General features: G+C 36.9%; 1 protein-coding gene across 2 annotated transcripts in view; it reads left to right on the top strand.

Moving 5' to 3' along the window:
* LOC145680718 (uncharacterized) overlaps positions 1 to 21,872 on the top strand; it is a 64,554-nt gene that overhangs the window by 18,099 nt on the left and 24,583 nt on the right. For both annotated transcript variants that reach the window (XM_081751653.1, XM_081751654.1), the window contains exons 3-6: positions 4,993 to 5,154; positions 14,984 to 15,142; positions 16,865 to 18,059; positions 21,602 to 21,736. In XM_081751653.1, the coding sequence (XP_081607779.1) occupies positions 4,993 to 5,154; positions 14,984 to 15,142; positions 16,865 to 18,059; positions 21,602 to 21,736 (1,651 nt within the window). The remainder of the gene's footprint in view (positions 1 to 4,992; positions 5,155 to 14,983; positions 15,143 to 16,864; positions 18,060 to 21,601; positions 21,737 to 21,872) is intronic.

Here is a 21,872-nt window from a genome sequence, read left to right as displayed (position 1 = left end):
CCTCCAAAAATATCCCTTTCATGTATTTTTTTAGCCCTTTGAACTGGCCCCGACTGCATTTATCTGGATATACTCCACTTTGAAATATAGTCCTGTCCTTTCGTAACTCATGTGCCAAGTCACATTGCAATACGTACATTGAATAGTTACGAGGGAAAAATATTTCCCAGTCCTGTTGGAAGATCTAAAGTGCCATATACAAACAAGAAAAAATTCTAGTTGAAATAAAATTTAAGCACAACACTATTCATCCAAGTATCATGATTCATAAGTTATCTTTTGAAAATAAAACAAGCTTTCAGATGGTATCTTCTGTATGTGTCCGTGACGGACGCAAAAGGGAAAATCGGAAAATTTCCTTGAAAAAAAAAAAAAAAAAATCTCTATCAAGACGTTTTGCGCGCCTGGACTGGCTCCGGCTGCACGTACTTGAATCCTCTACTTCAGAGTATACTCCTGTCACTTCGTAACTGATGTGCCAAGTCACCTTGTAATACCTTAGTAGTTACGAGGGGAAAAAATATTTTCCAACCCTGCTCCGTATCAAATATTGGATCATCTAATAGGATTGGGGAAATATTTTTCCCTCATAACTATTTAATATATTGCAATATGACTTTGGCAGATGTGTTACGAAGGGACAGGAGTATGTTTCTAGGTAGTGTATCCGGGTTCTTGTAGTTGGGACAGGCCGAAGAGTTGCAAAACTTTCTGAAAGGGAAATATGGAGGAAACTTTCCCAAATTATCTTAAATTTCCCTTAGCGTTTACGTCACGCATATAATCTTTTTCTTTTTAGCAACCTTTGTAAAGTGAAAAGAAGAAAAGTAGTTCGAACAAAGAACGGACCTCTGAGAGGGCAGGTATTAAACAGCTTATGCTTATGTCTCAATGTATGTTACATACCGTGTCAAAGATGTAATTTTCACTTGTCATCGCCAACTAGGAAACCTTCCATATCAGAAAAAGGATTATCGGGCAAAATTTCAAGAATAGTAATTATACCCTGGATGGGAAGTTTTTCATTAGTTTGATCTGTTTTATAAAATATGCAGATTAATTCCAATAACACAAAAATATGTAAAATTTTATGCTCCTGGACAATCTGAAAGTCATCCCTAATGTCAACTTTAGAAACAGAATACCAATTGACATCTAGAAAAGCAAGATACTTGAAATATCAGAAACAATAGATACGAGAATTAGTGAAAACCATCCTTGCTTATGCCTCAGAAATCTTTACAAAAATAGTAGTAGTACTAGCATAGGACCAGTTTGGTTACAGGAAGAATAACGGAACGCGGGAAACAATCTGTGCGTCTAAAATGATAGTAAAAGAAACAATTTTAGGAAAAAAAAAAAACTTCAGCATTTGTGGACTTAGAGAAAGCGGTTGGTAATGTAGAATGGAAAATATTTAAGATTCTTAAGAAATCGGAAATAAACTATAAGGAGTGAGGGATGATACACTGAGTGCTCACTAAATTGCGACCAGTCCTCCACACAAGAAGGTGTGACCAGCAGCCGAGCTGGTAACATGACTACCTTGACTGGGAGTATTGCAAAGAAAGAACACACATGAGACTACGTGTTGGCAGACAGCGCATTGTTTCAATGGGAGATGGGCAGGATCCGCATTCCAGAAGGGCAGAATTGTGGGTTCCCGAGCAACAGATGCATCAGTAAGCCAGGCAGCAACATTTGTCGGACGCGCCTGATCCAGTGTTGTGAAGGTGTCCAAGGAGTGGCAATAAAATGGGGTAACGGCCTCCGAGAGACTGAACTACAGGGGCGTACGAAAGATCACATTACGGGGCGAGCGTCGCGTCAAACAGCTCGTGATAGCCATAGGAATCATCTATGTCTTGGAATTACTCACCAATACAGTAATGAATGCACAACACCCATATTCCACGCAACTATGCGACATATACTGGCAGGCATGAAGTTCCAGAGCAGACGACCCGCTCGTCACCTATTCCTCACGATATCACACATTAGCACGCTAATTAGATCGCGGATGATTTTAAAAAGGGTGTATTGGTCCGATGTATCACAGTTTGTCAGACGGGCGCGTGCGTATACGGTGTCAGCAGGATGAAGCTTTTGACCCCTTTGTGCATGGTGTGTAATATACAGGCAGATCACGTGAACCCTACAACACAACACTTCTCTCCACACGATGACGGCATTTTCCAGGACGACAGTGCACAGTGCTGCCGAGCCAGGATTGTATTTGCTTTGTTTGAGGAACATTTCACGGAGCTGTAGCGTATGAATTGGCCCCCTACCTTACCAGATCTTAATCCTATAGAACATCTATGGGATGTAGTGGAGGTAGCTCTTCGCGCCATGACTTATGCATCGATATCTGTGGGCTCCTTGTGGCATGCCAGCAGAAATATGGTGGCAGGTCTCCGTGGAAACATATCAGCAACTTACAGAAATAATGTCATGCAATGTTCAGGGTGTCCTTAAAGGAAAAGGTGAACCAACAAAGTATTAGGTATGTGGTCGCAGTTCAATGAGCACTTCATATATAACACACACACTACTAGTTTTGTTTAATCTTTACACTGAAAAGCAATAAACGAAATCAAGGACTGGCTCAGTGGTAGAGCGTTCACCTCTGGTGCGTGGGGTCCCGGGTTCAATCCCAGCTCCCGCCAAGTGAATTTTGTGGTGGACACACCGTGTGCGTGGATTTTCTCGGGCTTCTCCCGTTTCCTCCCACTTTCTTCATTCCACCATTTCATTCATTTCTCATCACCGTCACCTTTAGCCTAACCGGCATAAACGTGGGACGTAAAACTCAGATTTTTTTTTTACTATTCATGAAAAAATAAATAAATTTGCGGACAAAATCTGTTGGCAGGCGGTGAGAGAAAACGAGAGGCAAATCTAAATGGAATGCAAGAAGTACCTACAGGGTTAGTTTATAAATGTTAGTTTATATATATATAATATAAAGTTTATAAATGTTTTTTTTTAATATAGTTTATTATTTTGTTATGCAGTTGCAATCAAAGAAAAATTCTAAATACTGTTTCGTTTTGATAATATTTACTATTGATAAACTACATTAAAATACCGTGCTTTTTTTGGGAGGGAGGGGATCATACAAACCCCAAGAGAAGCAGTTATTGAAATCAGAAGTATCTTTGGTATCTATTTATGTATAAATGGTTCTGAGCCAAAGTAGACTCAAATAATTCTTATCTTTATTCACTTTTCTTACTGATATGCAAATTAAGTCATATTTCTTTAACTTGGACTAATAAAATTCGTAGTGAACTAACTTCGACTAAATTAGTTCTTCTGTACTCTGCAGTATTTTGATATTGTCCATATGTAATCCTGTATAATGGTTTCACTTGTGCAACTGTTTATCATTTTCTTCTCAAATGACTCTTGACAATTAGACAATTATATTCAAGATGTGTAAAGATCCAGTACAACGTGTCAGGAATCCTTCGTGAGTGAGTCGGCAGACGTATCGCATTTGTGGCCAATTAGTCCCGGTGTTGAGTTCAAATGGAGGACAATTTGTTTCGGATGTAAGTCGAGAAACTATTTGGACTCCGCTTTAAGCTTATATGACCCCTTCCAGCATAACCCGGTTGTTGCATAATAACACCAAGGTAAAATAAACTTATTTCTGTTCATATGTGATATAAATACATAGAGCAAATTATTAAAAAAAAAAAAAAAAAAAAAAAAAAAACCCGCACACACACACACACACACAAACTGGTTTAAACAAAAAAAAGCGTTTTTTTTTTTTTTTCAATAAAAACCATGGTTTTTGCCAACCCTGAGTGTCTACCAGAAGATTCAGTACGAAGATCAGCAAGAACAACGCAAGTTTTGAGATGCTCAAGAAAAGAAACAAGAAAAATTAACATCAAAATAGGTCAACTGACGGAAAAAGTGCTGAATTCTATTATTTGTGAAGTAAAATAACGCAAAAAAAAAAAAAAAAAAAAAAGTGCACAAACAAGGTGTAAAATCCAGAATAGCTCATGCGAAGAAGGCATTCGAAATAAGACGAAAGCTTCTAACCGGAAACTTAGAAAATTTTTAAGAAAAGGTTGATTAAAGCATGTGTTCAGAGTTCGTCTTATGAGTGTGAACTCGAGAAGAAAAACAAGTTGAAAGGCTTCGAAATGCGTTGCTATAGATGAATGTTGAAAATTAATGTGTGGATAAGGGGGAAAAGTGTTGAAAAGTAGAGGAAAAGAGGAATATATGAAGAATATTTCGAATAGAAAAGATTAGGATTGGACGTACGAGACGTCAAGGAATCATGTTATTAGCTGTGGAGAAAATAAAGAAAAGCCGCGGTTGAAACTTCGAATAAATAATACAAGATGTAGGGAAGAAAAGGTAGATAGAAATGAAATCTGGCTCACGGAAGAGTAGAAAGATACCTCAAATCAGTTTTGTTAACTTGAGAAGGAAAAAAATCTTACGTTGAGGTTTTATAAAATTCAGCATCAGGAATATTTTGAATTACAATTCTGATTTCGTTTAATCTTTTCTGAAATATCCCAGATCTAGGACAAGAATTTGAGATAAGCGATTTTTTTCCTTGCAATTTCGGTAGCACGTAAGCTTTGCTTCACTTTCCCTATTTTTTTCTTCTTTAGGGACATTTAAATTTTTATTATTATTATGGTTGAAATGTTACTTCAAGAATAATAATTAACACGTTGCTAGTCACCAGTTTTAGAGATAAAGATCAAACTAGAATGGTCTATAAACTTTATTATTGAGACAAGTTTAACTGTACGTTAAGTTAAGATCCAAACCGTATAAGGTCACTTATCTCCATGTTAGTAGATGTTATCTAGAATTAAACACTAAAGATATGAATAAACAATTCTTCTGACGAGTCTTTGCTTTAAGAATTCACTGATGAATATTGCAGGGCGTTATTACTTTCATTCATTCATCAATATTTATCACGAATGTTTTTCATTTTCCCAAAAGGATGTTCTTCAAAATATGGGTCAAGAGAATGTTCGAGAGGACTTTTTGGCTGGTCGTAATTACGCTGTGCAGTTGAGTGAAGAAGATCTGAAGCATTTGGATGACTTGTATCTCGTAGTATCTCCAAAGCGCGGTGGAGAGGAAGGAGCACCATCATATCAGGTAAGCGTTTAATCTTGAAGTAGTACTTTTGACAAGGAGTGCGCATGTTTGTTTCGTTAATATTTTTCTCTTCCAAATATGTATTTTTGTCCAATAGAAGTGGGAGATAGTGTTGTTCAACAAGACCAAAATTACTTAAATATCGGTAAGGGATTGTTCCTAATACAAGATTGTGCAACTGCAAGGAAGCTATTGGTGGGAGGCGCATGTGGTTCGGAGTCCACATTAATCAGTAGGATCACGTCTCATATAGCCTCGCTGCTGAAAGGAACGTTAAACTCAACTCCCCCCTGCAAGGAAGCTATCAGTATGAGGTGTAGTCAACAGATATGAAGATTGTTAACAGAGTGGGTAAATCGATTTTTTGATTTAAATCAAATTTTTCTCATATAATATAAGTCGCGAACTGAAGAAATATCATTAGGAATTAGTATTAAATGCTAATTATGTCATTTAAGTGAAAGTATTAGGGTTGAATTTTGAATTAATCCCCATCGTTAACCTATATCAATCCCAAACAATGTTAATCCTTTTATTTTATTTTTTTTAAAGGTAAATTATAGACTTTCAATCAAGCAGTTACAGTATCATATCTATTTATCTTAGGATCATGGTTCATACCTCATTCTGTTCAGAATAGGACAGCCTTTGAAACTATAACATTCACATTTGTTTATGTCTGAAGTGGGAAATTTTAAGAGAAATCGGATTTTTTTTCTGATTTTTTTTTTTTTTTTTTCATTTCTTCAAATATTGATACCCTCTGGACTCCCCTGTGTTAATGCACAGATCTCAAAATCAACTGGGAAACACTAAGGGGTGTATAAAATTTCAAGTTTCTATCTTTAATTGAAAGGGTGGGGAAAATATTTAACAATGAGCGAGGAATATCCCCACAATGCCCAGATGACTCGGATGCAATATAAAAATTTCCTCAGACATCCCAATTTATCCTAGGATCATGATTTGTACATTATTTTCTTCAAAATGAAACTATTTTCAAAACGTATCACTCAAATGTCTTCATCGTGTATCTGGGACGGGAAAATCACGAAAAGACGGATATGCTTTTTTTTTTCTTACTTTACTTTTACCCCTCTGTACCCCCCCCCCCCCTTCACTGTTTTAAAGACGGAAAACTGAAACAAATCTAAAAAGTACTAAGGGGTGCACTGAATGAGTGTGCAAAATTTCAGTCTTCTAGGTGCAAAAGTAAGCCCGCGACAAATGTCCCCCAGATTTCCGTTTAAAACAGGATCTCAGGTAACAGTTTCCTGAGACATCCCTATTTATCCTAAGATTATGGTTCGTACATCATTCTCTTCAAAATAGAACAGCCTTTCAAACAATAGCATTCATACGTCTCCATCTGAGGCGGAAAAACCGCGAAAAGCTTTTTTTTTTTTTTAAATCCTATTTACATTTTTGCCCCTCTGGATCCCCCAGTTTTCACGCAGAGATCTGAAAAATACTGACAACGGAAAATGTCCGTCTCCGATTTGAATGAAACTTGGCACAGTTGTAGAACATCGAAAAATAATCGACTTTTTTTTTTTTTTTTTTTTTTTTCAATGGTGCGGGTTTAAGGGTAGAAACCACCCTTTGAACGTCAGGGATGGTATCGAAGCATAGACAGAAAACAATCATTTAATGTAGAAGAAAACATACTACCATGGGAGTTTTAAGACAGCTAACTCAGAATCAGAGCTGAAGAACTGACGTCAAAATTATAAAATTCAAAACGGCGGATTCAATATGGCGATTACAATTACAGAAAGTCTTCTAGTTTGCAATGCTGTATATTTAACAAAGAACAATCATAATTGGCAGGGATTACTGCGAGGAGGTTGCAGACAGATTTAAAGCCCCCTTCTGTAGTTATTTTAACGAGATGCTTGATTAAAGTGAGTCCCCTTGCCTATTACTATTCGGGGTGTTTATTGAGAGCCCTCTCCTCTCACTATTCGGGGTGCTTATTTAGTTAGTCCCCTCTCCTCTTACTATTCCGGGTGCTTATTACAGCGTCTTATACAAAGTCGATTTTATTATTAGATTCGTGGAGTGGTCTCAATTCATCAACTTTTGAACCTATTTTAAGAAAGAGTACCTCAAAATAGAAACCTTTCCTGCAGGAATAACTAGTAGGATTCAGCCTCTTGATGTGTTGTTGTTTAGTCGACAGAAAAACCTTCTTGAGACACTTTTCTGACATTGTCGTTTTCAACAACTATAACATTTACATCTCCGTAATAATATAACAAAGATCCAATCACTGATTGATAACCAGTATTCTTCTCCCAGATTTGCAAATCTTAAGAGGTATGCGTGGAACAGTCCGCAGCAAAAAACCTGCAACATGAGCATGTAAGTTTATTGTGAAACTACGCCTAACAGCGCAGGGAATCAACATAATCTAAGTGGCACATATCACGCCAGGAAAAACCTCGGCTTCCTCCCCTGCACACTTATTTTGGAGCAAAAAAACTAAGGTTTCACAATAAACTTACATGCTCATGTTGCAGGTTTTTTGCTGCTGACTGTACAAATGCGGTTATTTGAAAGAAAAACCACCTACATTTGAAAATCACATAAAATTTTGTTCCAAAGATTGTGCAGCATTTTGCGATTTAGGCACAGTTATTGCTGTAATAACGTGTGTGTGTGTGTGTGTGTGTGGGTGGGTGGGTGGTGTAAACAATATTTATGGATCTCACACTTCTTTTTTAACGGAATATCATTACTGCAATTTTTTTTCTCAATAAATTCATAATTATAACAATTGAGAATGTATGAAGTTCTGACATATGAGAGGCGAGAGAACTCACTTTACATAAGTACCTCGAACAGTGAGAGATGCGGGGACTCACTTGAATCAAATATCAAGTTACAATAATTACAGCACGGGGTTTCAGATCGGTCTGCAACCTTTTCGCAGTAACCCCTGCCAACTATGATTGTTCTTGGTTAACCGCACAGCATTTGAAAGTAGAAGACCTTTTGTAACTGTAATCGCCATATTGGATCCGCCATTTTGTATTTTGTACATTTGACGTCAGATTCTGAATCAGCTGTTCTAAAAACCCCTGGCATTGTCTTCTTCTAGATTAAATGATTATTTTCCGTATATGCTTCGAGAACACCCCTAACGTTCAAAGGGTGGTTTCCACCCTTAAACCCGCACCATTGCCGAAATAAACGAAATACGTGTCGATTATTTTTCGATATTCTAAAACTGTGCAAAGTTTCATTCAAATCGGTGAGTGACACTTCCGTAAGTCTCCTTGTAAGTGCACTGAAGAGAGTGTAAAATTTCAGTCTTCTGAATACAAAATGTAAGCCCGCCAAAAAATAATAGGCATAACGAAAAATATATTTTTAAATATGACGTCATCTCACCCTGTGTGTCTACGTAGAAAGGCGTGAAAGCATATGTTACGTGCTCTACAATGTCTCCAGTCTTGGAGAAAAAAAAACCTAAGTAAAAATCTTTATTGGTACTTTAATCGAATAATGAAGATTCTACCTTATCACCTAAAAATAGGTGATATAATTTAAAAGGTTAAGCATTAAGGAAAGAGTACAGCAACGTTTATCAAAATGACACTTTTTTATTTCACAAAAGTTACTGATATTTGGCAGGGACATATTTTTGAAAAATCGTAAATAGCTTGCGGCACGAGATACAGAAATGTCGCCTAAAGTTATTAAATCAAAAAAATTTCGGAGAGGGTATAGGACCCCTTAAATACGCCCTATTATTTTGGAAGAGACAGACACAAAAAAAAAATCTTCGTCTTAAATGACGATAGTGATTTCCACGTTGGAATAGTTAACGATTTAAAAACTCAAACCTAGCGTTACGTAAAGAAGAAAGTAGGATTGTTCAGTTTTCCGTACAAAAAGGGATTTTCCCTAATCATCCTCTTAATGACACTTATTTTCATACTGTACTGTATACACTGTACATCTGAGTCTCATTGTATTATTATTTTCCATAATCGAAATAGCAACAGAAACGGGATTTTACTTATTTTCACTTTTTGTTTCGAAATTTGATTTAAATCAATGATTTTTATTAAAATCAAGTTATTTAAATCAGACTGATTTAATTCAATCCACCCTGATTATCAACTAAAAGACCTAAATTTACAGTTAAGTTTAACAATCTCACTAATATTTATTTTATACCAGGGTTGGCTGGTTTAAACCAGCTGGTTTAAAAAAAAAAAAAAATGGTTTAAACCAAAAAGGGAAAAATGTTCGTAAAAGTGTGTGTTCGTAAAATCTTGATGGACACACACTATGGGTTATCATGTTTCACTCCCGTATATTATTCGTATTATATTCAGACCTAAATTTCCCATTCATTACTCAAAGGGATTATACTACAAAAGTAACTTTCGCTTTTGTATAAGTTTATGAATGTTTGTGATTTTTTTATAGTTTATTATTATTATTATTATTATTATTATTATTATTATTATTATTATTATTATTATTATGCAATAAAGAAAAATTCTAAATATTGTTTCGTTCTACTAATGTTTACTATTGATAAAATACATCGAAATGCCATACTTCGGGGCGGAGGGGGGGGGGTAATACAAACCGCACGAGAGGCATTTATTGAAATCAGAAGTCTTTGATATCTATTTACGTATATATGGGTCAAAGTGGATTTAAATAATTCGTATTTTTATTTACTTTTCGTACTGATACGCCAATTAAGTCGTATTTGATTAACTTGGACTAATAAAAGTCGTAGTGAACTAACTTGGACTAAATTAGTTCTTCTGTACTCTGCAGTATTTTGAAATTGTCCATATGTAAATCTGTATAATGGTTTCACTTGTTCAACTATTTATCTTTTTGTCCTTCTGAAATGACTCTTGACAATTATATTAACAAGTATGCAAAGATCAGTACAACGTATTTTTATCAGGAGTCCTTCGTGAGTGAGTCGGCAGACGTATCGCAGTTGTGGCCAATTAGTCCCGGTTTCGAGTCCAAGTGAAGGACAATTTCCTTCGGATGCAAGCCGAGAAGCGGTTGGTTTCCGCTTTAAGCGTTATGTGACCCCTTCCAACATAACCCGGTTGCATAATAACACCAAGGCGAAACACTTATTTTTGTCCATATGTGATATAAATACATAGAGCAAATTATTTAAACAAAAAAAAAAAAAAAAACTGGTTTATTGGTTTTTTCAATAAAAACCGTGGTTTTTACCAACCCTGTTTTATACGGGACAGGACATTTGGGCGCGGACGTTTCGGCGCTGCCGTTTGGGCGCGAGGTACATAGTAAAAATCACAAGTTACAACATATAAAGTAAGCTAGGCACTGAAAACTAAGCGCGAATCAAGATTTATACATTTCCTACACTTCTATCTTTATCTCACATCTAAATTAAATAGTTTAATGCGTTTGTGGCATTTGTTACCTGACCTCGTTATGGATTGATTTTTCGCTTGTTCACGATTCTTGTACTTCTGATCTAATGTTGATCTAATTTTTATATTATATAAGAAAGGTAGGAAATGAAGGAATCAGACGAACTGTTAATAATTTTCTTAATGTTAATTAAAACATATTGATTTAATTTTTGTATTTTTCAAAAAAGTTAACAATTATATATTTATGAATATTAAAATTTGTTTCCTTTCGTATTACGTTTGCCAAACTCTTCTCTTAAGTCCAATAAAGAACTACCAATAAAACATTTCCGCGCACTCGAGTTGAGGAAAGTAGCCCCGTGTAGCGTAGTCGCAAACGCTCTCGCCTTCGGTGCGAGCGGTCCCTGGTTCGATTCCCGGTGGGGCACTCAGTCGAAAAAGTGTAACATGCTCTTTCAGGCCAGACACCCTGAATGAGGTTTTCCTCATTCACACCAGGCAAATGCCGGGGTGGTACCTAATTTATAGGTCCAGGCCGCTTTCTTCCTTCCCTTTCCCCGGATAGTGTGCCCCCTCAAACGTGACGGGCCAAATGGCTTTAGATGCCGAGAACCCAGAAATCTAAAAATCCTAAATCCTAATCGAGTTGACGGAAAGATATTTCGCATACAGGGTGTCTAAGACATACTTCGCATACAGGGTGTCTAAGACATTGAGTTTAGGAACTGCAGTATGCCGTATTTCTGGTATCACTTTTTTTTTAATTAACATTCCAATATAAAAGTCAAAACTTAACACTTTTTTTTCGTCCCATTGTAAGCATTTAATATGGATTAAAGAAAGTGGCGGTATAAAAAGAACTATTTCAAACTGAAAATAATAGTTAAGTGTACATATATTGTTCATCTAGCCACTAGAAATGTGTTTGACATTCACACTTATTGCATAACTACAGTAGAAGGTCTGCTTTAAGTTTAATGGAATAGGCTCACTATATATAATGCAGTCAATCATATCTAGTCTGGTCTACTTACTTTTGGCTTGAAAAGTTATCAAATAAAAAGCACACTTAACTTCGGTTGAAACTTAAATTTACAAAATTTAATTGTTAATTCAATTTTGAATTTTTAGAATTTTGAAATTCCAGTAGACCTATTTCTAATATGTAAAACAAAATCCAGTATAATTCAAGGACTTTTACTACAGTAGACACCTTGTGATATCTTTATTCGAACTTAGTACTCAGCGCCTAACATAATAACTTTAATTTAATTCTCGCCCAAACGTCTGGCGCCCAAATGGCTTCGCGCCCAAACGTCCAGTGCCCAAACGGCGGGACCCAAACGTCCGCGCCCAAACGGCGGCGCCCAAACGTCACGTCCCGTTTTTATATGTCCAATTTCCATGTTTTCGGATATGTATAAACCTGAATGGTTAACAAAACATATGAACAATAGCAATTCCACATACTTCTGTTTTACTTATTACAGAACTCATGCCAGCTACAGTGCATAGTCCATTTTCCATAACATACTAATGCTACTTATTTTAATTTTTGGAATATGAAAAAGAGAGAGAGAGAGAGAGAGAGAGAGAGAGAGAGAGAGAGAGAGAGAGAAAAAAACGACTGTGTAGAGAACTGGTTTGAGTAGCGTACTGGTTAACGTTTTGGCAAAGTAAAGCAGAGGCCCGGTTCGAAGAACTGTTCAATCATGCATTTTTTTTAAACGTTATTACACGTCTATAGTAAAATTAGTGTTATACAGTTTTTCCTCAATTTACTAAATATTTTAATTTAGTTCTACTGTACCCCACAAACTCTTTATATTCTGACCCGAGTCTCGCAGCGGTTCACTTGCTTGAAAGTCAAGGGAATTACACTCTGGCGAGCAAGAAAGCTGTACTTTGTAGGAATTTTCTATGTCAAACAAGAACCAATTCATCGCTTTAGTAATGCTTCAGTTTCATGTAGCTCCGTCGTGGCTAAGTAGTTAGCTTCCGCGCCTTTTACCTGGGAGAACTGGGTTCAATCGCTGGCGGAAACTCACATAGTTCGGATTCCACGTTAAGCTGTAGGGTCGCTTCTCTTATAGCCCCCTTTGTTGAAAGGGACGCTTTACTCAAAATTACATCACGATTCATAGTTTCAGAATAATGGTTTGATATAATGAACTTTGATGGTTTGATAGAACTTTAGTTTCTTGAATTTTGAAATGGTATTGTAATTCCACTTAAATTAATAACTACGGGAAAGTGTTACACTTATATACATATACCATGATCATTTTCTCTTATTTGTAGAGGGTTGGGTGATTTACGATTGCAAGTAATTCAGTTCTTAATAAAAGTCCAGTTTTGCCTTTGTAAACTTGGTTGGTATCAGGGAAACATTTTCTCTCCATCCTCATGAAAAGTTCTAAATTAGTGTAAACTTTAGGATTATAATAGAAAATGTGTGTAAACATTCAGTTTGGTCAGATTATTGACCTACTTTGGTAATTAGGAACATCTTAGTTTATAGATTGTAATGAAATGTCATACAAAAGAGATAAATCCGTTGCAAATGTAAGGAAATCTGTTTAACAACTGTTGAGATAGCTTAATTGAAACAAAAGCCTGTGTACAGTGGTAAGAGTGTATGATCCGTTGAATTAATTTTACTACTACAAGTACAGAATCTAGTTTTGATTTGGTGGAGTGAATAGATTTGCACAAAACTTATTGTGGACAGATTTTTTACACGGTATGTAAATATTTAAATAGAACAGCACAGCGAAGTCTTGTTGGAAGATTGTGAAATTATATTTATCCTGTAGTGTAATCTGGAAAGTTTATTAGAAGTTAACTCTGACCAGGGGATATATTTGTCCCATGTCTCTAAACTATCAGTCGTTGCTGTTGGCCTGGTGGCTAGTGCGTGGTCCTATGTTCAATTCCCGATGGAAGCACAAAAACTTAATTTCATGAATATTCACTTCCATTAATCATCAGTCTCCTTTAGCGTAAAGGGTATAACCGCTGTATGTTAAACAAAAAAAAAAAAAAAAAAAAAAAAAATCCACTTTGTTCTTCAAGTATCCTGAAATTTTGCTGAATTATTTAAAATGTTTCACCCACCATTGTGTGTAATGTGGAGCTAGACAAAGTATTCAACCTCTGCATGTGGATTGCCTAATTATACTCGGCTTAGAGCGGACTTTGCTGTACCAGCAGACTTACCAACACTGTTCGAAGATGATCACCTAACGATCACTCAAATTTTTCTTCGCCACCTCAGTTTTCTAATCTCATTTTTGATTGTTCTAATGTTTATACTTCCCATTTCTCAGTTCCTGCTGTTATTTGTCCCTTGTCCATTGTCACTCAGTGCATTCTTAGTTTCCAGTTTTAGTGACAATCTCGACATGTATTTGATTTTCTTTTTATTTTTCATATTAACTAGGGCCTTTCTTTGCCCTGGCTGCGTAGTATCGGTAAAAGGTTAATATCCCGCTGAGACTAATTTTACACTCTTGTTTTTGTCACTGTTTTTGCACGTTTTTTTGTATTGTTTTTGGTGCCAAACTCGTTACTGAATTTTAACGTATTGACGGGTGCAAAAAGATCTTTACAGTGTAACGCACCCAATCCCAATCTGTTATTCTCTCTCTCTCTCTCTCTCTTTTAATTTAATTTAATGTTTGAGTTGTTGTGTTGGGTGTGTAAGATACAGAAACTACGTAAATAAGCTTTAATATAAATTACTCTATACCAATGAGAAAAAGCGGAAAGGCGCAAGTGTGCTACTCTATACCAATTTTGTAATCAGCCTCTGGTTTTGTTGAATTTTTACCAATTGCTTACATAATTTATAAAGTATATAGCAAGCACTGCTATTGTTATATACAAACTTTATAATTGCTAATACTATTCAGAGGAATTTAGAATAAAACAAACAAACTGATTGTGATTATTTAAAAAAAAAAAAAATCCCTTATTGACCATAGGGATATATTTGTCCAGACCATGTAACTGTTCAAGTGATAAGCTTACGAAGACTATATTTTAAAATCTGCAGGTCAGCTGTAGCGTAAATAGCTCAAAAAGTATTTTTCTCCTTATAATTCTTATGGTCCTGAAGGGATAATTAATACGTACACATACTTGATCGGAACTATCTTAAAGTAAATATAATGTACCTAACTCTGACCAAAATTAACTATTAGTAAGTCTTTCAAAATAGTTTAATTCTTCTGTGAAAATTGAGTCAACTATGCTCCAAGAGAGAGAGATTTACAAGCTCTTATTTCTAAAACAAGCAGGAATCGGAGTCAGTTGAAGTGCTGAGCAACTTTTTGTTCATACTAGGAATACTCTTCCGCAAATATAGCATTGTTATTGTCGTATAAATAATTGTTTACATTGTATTTCTGTAAGCTGCTTCTAATTTGCAGGAACAGGCTGGCCAAGCAGCGGAACATTTAGTAAATCTGGTTGAGGGGCGAAGTAAAGAAGTTGTCGGAACTACATACCAGGCGCTGAAGGAACTCATTAATCGCATTCATTCCTGTGGGTATTTCGACCAAACGGGAGGAGAAGAAACAGAACAAGAGGTAAGGTTTTAAGTTAGACGTTGAAATTATTGGGTGACATGCATAAGAGTTAGGAAAATGAGGTTGATAACGTATAGTTCAAATCTAATTATTTTAGGAGGGCATCGATAGTAGAACAGGTCACCTGATGCGAGGGGGCCGTAGTTTGATCCTCGGCCACACGAGTTTGTGGTGGATAACATAGTGTCTGTGGGTTGTGTCGAGAGTCTCCTGTTTCTTTCCATGTTCTCATTAAACAGTTATTTTATAATCATTCCTCTTTTAGCTTAATTCTATAACTGTGGTACGTAAAACGTAAAAATATTTTAATATAAAGTAATATTAAAGGAAGTTTTCTGAGATATTTGAGTGTACTATATGTTCAACAGTTGTAGCCTTCAAATATCAACTGCGTAGTCAAATTCCTGAATAACAGAATGTTTTGCATTGTACTAAATGAATGATAGTGCCATATAGTGGTTATAATGTATCAACAGAAGCTGCTGTAAAAGAAGCTTATACAAGAACTAAAGCGAATAGTGGATTCTTTTAGAAAATACGAAGCTGTATTTTAGGCGCTACAAGAAACTATAACCTGACGCAGTTCGATTCACGGTGGGTTTGTGGTGGAAAACTTCCCGAGTTTCCTCAGGTTTTTCCAGTTCCTTCGTTCGTTCACTTCGTTAATTGTCCATCTCCTGTAGCCTAAAAGATAAAATCGTGATGTGTAGAATTAGGAAGTTAATTTCAAGGAACTATGTGCAAGTGGCGGTAAAGAAAATTAAATACAAGATTTATGTGGAGGAAACAGTATAAATTGAATGTAGTGCAACGTGCATATGGATACATCCAAACGGGTCCCGAGAACGTTCTAAATATTTTAGAAAACAGTGAAAGCGGGTAAAACTTCCTTGAGGTTCAACCACAAAACCTCTAGTTAAACTGTTTCTTTCAGTTATTGAAATACCTCTTGAACTGAAGAATTAAGAAATCACCAAAAGGGATTGCACTCAGGCTGAATTACAGAGCCCACCCAGTCAAATAGGTCCTGTGATTAAAATGTCTGATATGGGAGATAAAGTTCCTGAGTGGCTCAGTGCGTGAGGTCTTTGGCTCGATCTCAGCTCCCGCCAAGTGGGCTTCATGATATAAAACACCATGTGAGTGGGTTTCTCGAGGTTCTCCTGTTTCCTCCCATTTTCTCCATTTCATAATTATTCGTCTTATCATAGTGCCCCTTAGTCTCGATACATAACCATGGTCGATAAATGCAAAGAAAAGAGCGGAAAGAACTCCCTCGTTGGTATATAGTTAGCGTACGCGTGTTCGGCGCGGAAGACCTGGGATTGATTCGCGGGTGGAAGTTCTGTGATTTGAATCCCACGTAGATTTAAATCTGTTAGCCTTGGTACTGAATAAGACTCTACGGTCAAACGAAAAGTTAGTCTATTCAGGCAGAGTATAGAATATAATCAAGAGGTACTAGATTCGAAACCCAGTGGAAATATTTATTGATTATCTTTAGTTTAGTGTCTTCTTCTTTTAGTCACATATGTAGAGGAATACCTTTCGATACAACGCAGGACTGGTTTTGAACATTATTTACGTGAATTTTTGTTAAGACTTAAGACTTAATTTTTACCATTACTGCGGAACAATACTGCTTCTTCTTCAATAAAATAGATTTGAAATTTGTACTGAATAAGTATAAGAGCCGTTGAATGAATTGATTTTTAATTCCAGGCCGAAACCTTCGAAGATGTAAATACGGGGACGATCCAAGAGGACGGACCAGAAGAAGACTACAGTGATGCTCAAGAGACTTTAGGAGCTCAACCACCAGAAGTCCAACCAGTAATTCCAGATGATGCTACTAAATTGCAATCCATGACAGGTATCAGTAGTGGCACTCCAGGTCCCGCTCCGACTATGGGATCAGCGCCTGTACCTTCACAACTTCCACAAGCACCACCCGCGGCAAACGAAACTTCTTTTTTCAGTACAGGTTCCGCACCAGCTCCATTTGCTGCTGCCAACCAGCAGCGTCCTTTAAATGAAGTGATAAGTTCAGTTAGTGGAAATTTCAATTTTTTGCAAGAATCCCAGCTTGAAATGGAATCCCCCCACGTTGACTTGACTGTTATGGGACTGGTACAGCCCGGTGGAGGGCAATATCCTGGGCAACAGGCTGCGCAGCAGCAACCAGGCCAGGCTGCATCTCCCCGATCTTTGACTCCAGTCACTCAAGCACAAACGCAACAACATTCGGCTCCTGTGTCAGAGTTCAGCCAAACAATACCAACTCAAACATTCACAAACCAGAATTTCACGGTAATGCCCAGTAATATAACAGGACCGCCAAGCAATCTAACAGGACCACAAGGTTATGGAGAAGCCAACAGACCTAGTGGCGGCCAGCCTTCCACAGTGTCTCTTTCCTCAACGCAGATCCCTCCCCAAACCTCCAGTCATATCCCTGGGTTTGCCCAATCTGGCTTTCAGAGTGGAGTTCCCTCAGCTGTTGGTGCAGGTGATAATACAGGCAATCCAGCAGCACATCCGTTAGCCCAGAGAGCTCAAGAGGAAGGGAAGTTCGTAAACCAGTTATCATCGGGGACTTTCGAAAATAGTTCATTTGGTTCGACGCAAGTGACATCGGCGAGCTTCAGCAACCAATCTCCGCAGCAGCAAGTGCACACAGGCTTTGGTTCACAACCCCAGCAGCAGTCATCGGCTTTTACTTCACAACAGACATCTTCCAGTGTGGCCAATCAACAGAATGTGACGAGTTCCCAGGTGACGAGCAGTTATGAAAGTAATGAAAGTTCAGCGGGAGACAAAGGTGGTTTCGACACGACAGAACCAATTGATGATTGGAGTGAAGAAGTTAGCAACCAGACAAGTAGTACGTGGGGCCAAACGAGTAGTCAAAATGATGGTAAGATAAACTTCTTTTTAATAAAAACTTACTTTAAAAAATAGTATATCTTGGTTGCAACTGGAAAACACCTGTTGCAAGTGGCATGAAAAACTAGTCATTTATTAATTAAAAAAAAAAAAAATATTTTAATAGTATTTCTAACATTGTGCAAACTGGATGCTTTCTGCTTCTTTTCGTCCCTATCCGATGAAGCGTTTAGCAAAAGTTAGCATATAAACTTTAGTGTCCTAAAATAATTTGTACTACTTTGTGGAAATTAAATGTATATAATAGCTTATGCAGCAGCGTTTCATAAACAAATGTAGATGCTTTTAATTTATATCGAGGGCACGGTGTCTCAGTTGTAGAGCGCTCATGTTTGGGGAAAAGTATCCCGGGATCGATCCTAGGTCATAAGAGTGTGATAAACATTATACCCGAGAGTTTTCGAATTTCTTCCACTTCCTCCTACATTTTTATTTTTCATGATCATTCTCCTTTCCTTTATATCATTCGTCTGCTTTAGCGTACATACGGCCGCCTATAGTTTTGGGCTCTCGGACAAATTATTTTGTTGCTGACAAGCGTGGAAAAAAGTATCGGCTTCATAATTGTGGTAAAATTGATGTTGATAGTTATAGGGTTAAAAATCTTCAATTTATTATTCATTATTTTAAATTTTAAAATTGTAACAGCTGCTGTGAAGAGGATCACTGGCAAAGTTAGCTGTAAATATGATCGCGCACTACAGGCAGTTCAACGGGAAGTTTCAACTTTGCAAAATATTACGATTGAGAGAGAGGGGCTTTTTTCACGCACTCCTTCCCCTTCCGACATTTGTCAAGGTTGCTTTCTTATGGGCGGTTCTGACATACAGAGGATAAACATAGAACGTTGAACTGAATATTTCGTTGTTCACATATGCTTATACTGAGTGTCATTTTCGGGCCGCGGTGGCTCAGTGATCGAGCGTTCACCTCTGGCGCATGGGGTCGTTGGTTCAATACTAGCTCGCGCCAAGTAAGCTTTGTGATGGACAAACGTCGTGTGCGTGAATTTTCTCGGGGTTCTTCCGTTTCCTCCCACTTTCATCATTCCACCATTTCATTCATTTCTCATTATCAGCGTCTCCTTTAGCCTAGCCGGCATAAACATGCGACGTAAAACTTAATTTTTTTCATTTTCCTTTAAAGTACAGCAAAATTTGTCTATTTTTATATTTTGATTTAAAAGCATAAAGTTTTTCAAGTGGATGGAATGTTTTTTTTTTTTTCGTATTTAAAATTTAAAAAGTAAAATAATTTTCGAAATTTAAATTTGACGAATGCGTTAATCCGTGAAACTGAGACTCGTGAATTTTATAATCTTTATCTGATAGATTACTAGTTAAATTTTGCCTTCATGAATCCTGTTCAGTACTATTTTTTTTTTTTTTTTTACTTTTCCAAATCTAAGATAGGAATTAAATTTACAGTTTCTTTTAAGTTCGTGTTACCATTTTTGCTATTACATTGAGTTTTCAATTTTTTGATACTCATCTATCATCTTACATAGCAGTAAAAGTAGTTTGTGTGAAGTTTCCTTTGTCAGTGAAACCTGAGGCTATTTAAAATATGATACAAATTAAGTGAACTCCCACAGAGGAGTGAACCTTAATATTAAGTTTTGCACTAGAAACTAGAACGCTGACGGTTGTCACGATTAAATTTGTAATGTCATTTTGTTTACGAGAATGTCGTAATTGTAGCTGTTACTTTATATATCCATGAACAGTGTTGAATTTATTAGTTTATTCGAATAGTATTGTTCAGTTAAAGTATTATCTATATTTCAGCAACATCATTTGAGATTAAAACTCCCGTAAAAATGGACAAAATCTAAACATTACTGTGCTTTAATATATAAAGGAAAAACAGATGTTTTCATTGTAATTTCTAGAATTGAACTAGGTATATGTATTACACATAGAGATGTGATGGTTGTCAAAATAATGGAAAGACCTGCAGAAAGTAGTAACTTACCTTAAAGATCGACAGCAGTGACCTGATGCCTGAATTGCTGAAATTGCAGGAAATAAGAGCTCAACGTTTTGACATGTATTAACAGTAATTGACCGAGAATGAATTATTTCTATAGCTTTCCTTATTTGACTGTGTAACTGTTTATGCATTTTTAGCTATAATTCTAGTTAATCCGAGTCCTTCTAGTCTGGCTATAAGGAAACGACATTAACGTGGAGAACAATTGATCCATCATGTGTCATAAATGGTTTTGCAGGGTATTGTGCTATTTTCTTGTGTAGTACATCACTCAATTCAGATTCTGTTGCAAGAGTCCATAACTGACCATAAGTATTCAGTAATATTGAGGCCTGGGGATTGGTTAGGCTAAGGCAGATTCGTCCCAATATTGATGAAATCACGCTCAAACAGCTCCAGTAATGTGAATATTGTCATTGGCTGAAACATCTGGATCGTAGGATGCACGTGGCTACCTAAGATGCTTACAGAATAACTACCAGCAAATGAGTGCTGTGAGCGTCACCAGATACCAGGGAACTTAAGCTCACAGCATCATAGAGCCGAAACAAAGTTTTGCATAGAGGAGAGAGAAGTCATAGCTTAAGCTTATCCGGTTGGCCTCCATACATAAACATGGTCTGTTATTGGAAATAATGTAGGACTGAACAGTCCATATTATGAGTCCGGTCAATTTTGCAGGTTTTCGGTACAATTTTCTTCGCACTAAAGGGTTGTTCGCAGTGTTAGCCATTTGGAAATTACAATTCGACTGCGGATGTTTAGATTATGCAGTTCGGATCGAATTGATTGTCGCTATTTCAGCTGTTAAGAATTTTGCACTTTTGTCGCATTTGATTTACGGCTTTTGATAGCAGTAGTCTTCAGTACTGATCTATTCCTGTTTCTGAAGCTTTTCTTCCGTCCGCTGTTACATCCTATTGGGCGATGTTTTGCCTTAATTTCTGTACGTCATCCGTTTGCATAGTGTCCTTCGAAACATACCTCATACACAACCACTTTAGATACAGTAATCAACCACAATTTGGTCTCTGAAGCTCAGAGGGGTCGCAATGGCTCAGTGGTAGATCGCTGATTTCTGGTGCATGGGATTTCACCTCGCACCAATGAAACTGTGATGGAAAAACTTGTATGCGTGGGTGTCTAGGGATTTTCCAGTTTCCTTCTATTTTCTTCATTCCCTCATGTTTAGTTATCATGGCCAGTCTGCCTTAGCCTCGAAGCATACCTGTGGGACGTTCAACTATAAACTTAATTTTAGTTTTTTTTAAAGAGTACTTTCATCCTCTTCAACGCACGCCTTCGTTCTATCTTGTTTGACGCACTACAGACGATTACCTAACTACCATTGACAAAACCCAGGCACTGCACACATCCACAATGCTACAACCCTACACATTTTATTTTAGACGAAAGATGTTGGCATTATTTTGATAACTTGATAACTATTGTGCATTTACCTAATGTTTATACTCTTCGTAGTTTCTAAGCTTCTTTAAAAGTTCAAAATTTTTCTTGTAGTGTATGGAAGCCAGAATCATAGTTCCCGAGGCGGAAACTTCGGTGGTCGGGGACGAGGTGGATCAAATAGAGGCCGTGGATCATCCAATGGGTATTCAGGACGTGGTCGCGGAAATTATCAAAATGGAAGAGGTGGTATGTTAAAGATCAATAGAAGTTTTCTCTTAGACACGAAAATATGGTAAAACTTGAATTAACTTGAATTTGTAAGCTTCATATTGTGTACTTTTGATCTTGTAAAGCAACTTTACTACTAAAAACTATTTAAGAG

The sequence above is a fragment of the Thermobia domestica genome, chromosome 3 (genome assembly GCF_964235325.1).
Source record: "Thermobia domestica chromosome 3, izTheDome1.hap1.1, whole genome shotgun sequence".
Lineage (NCBI taxonomy): Eukaryota > Metazoa > Arthropoda > Insecta > Zygentoma > Lepismatidae > Thermobia > Thermobia domestica.
This window is presented reverse-complemented; position numbering and strand designations above follow the sequence as displayed.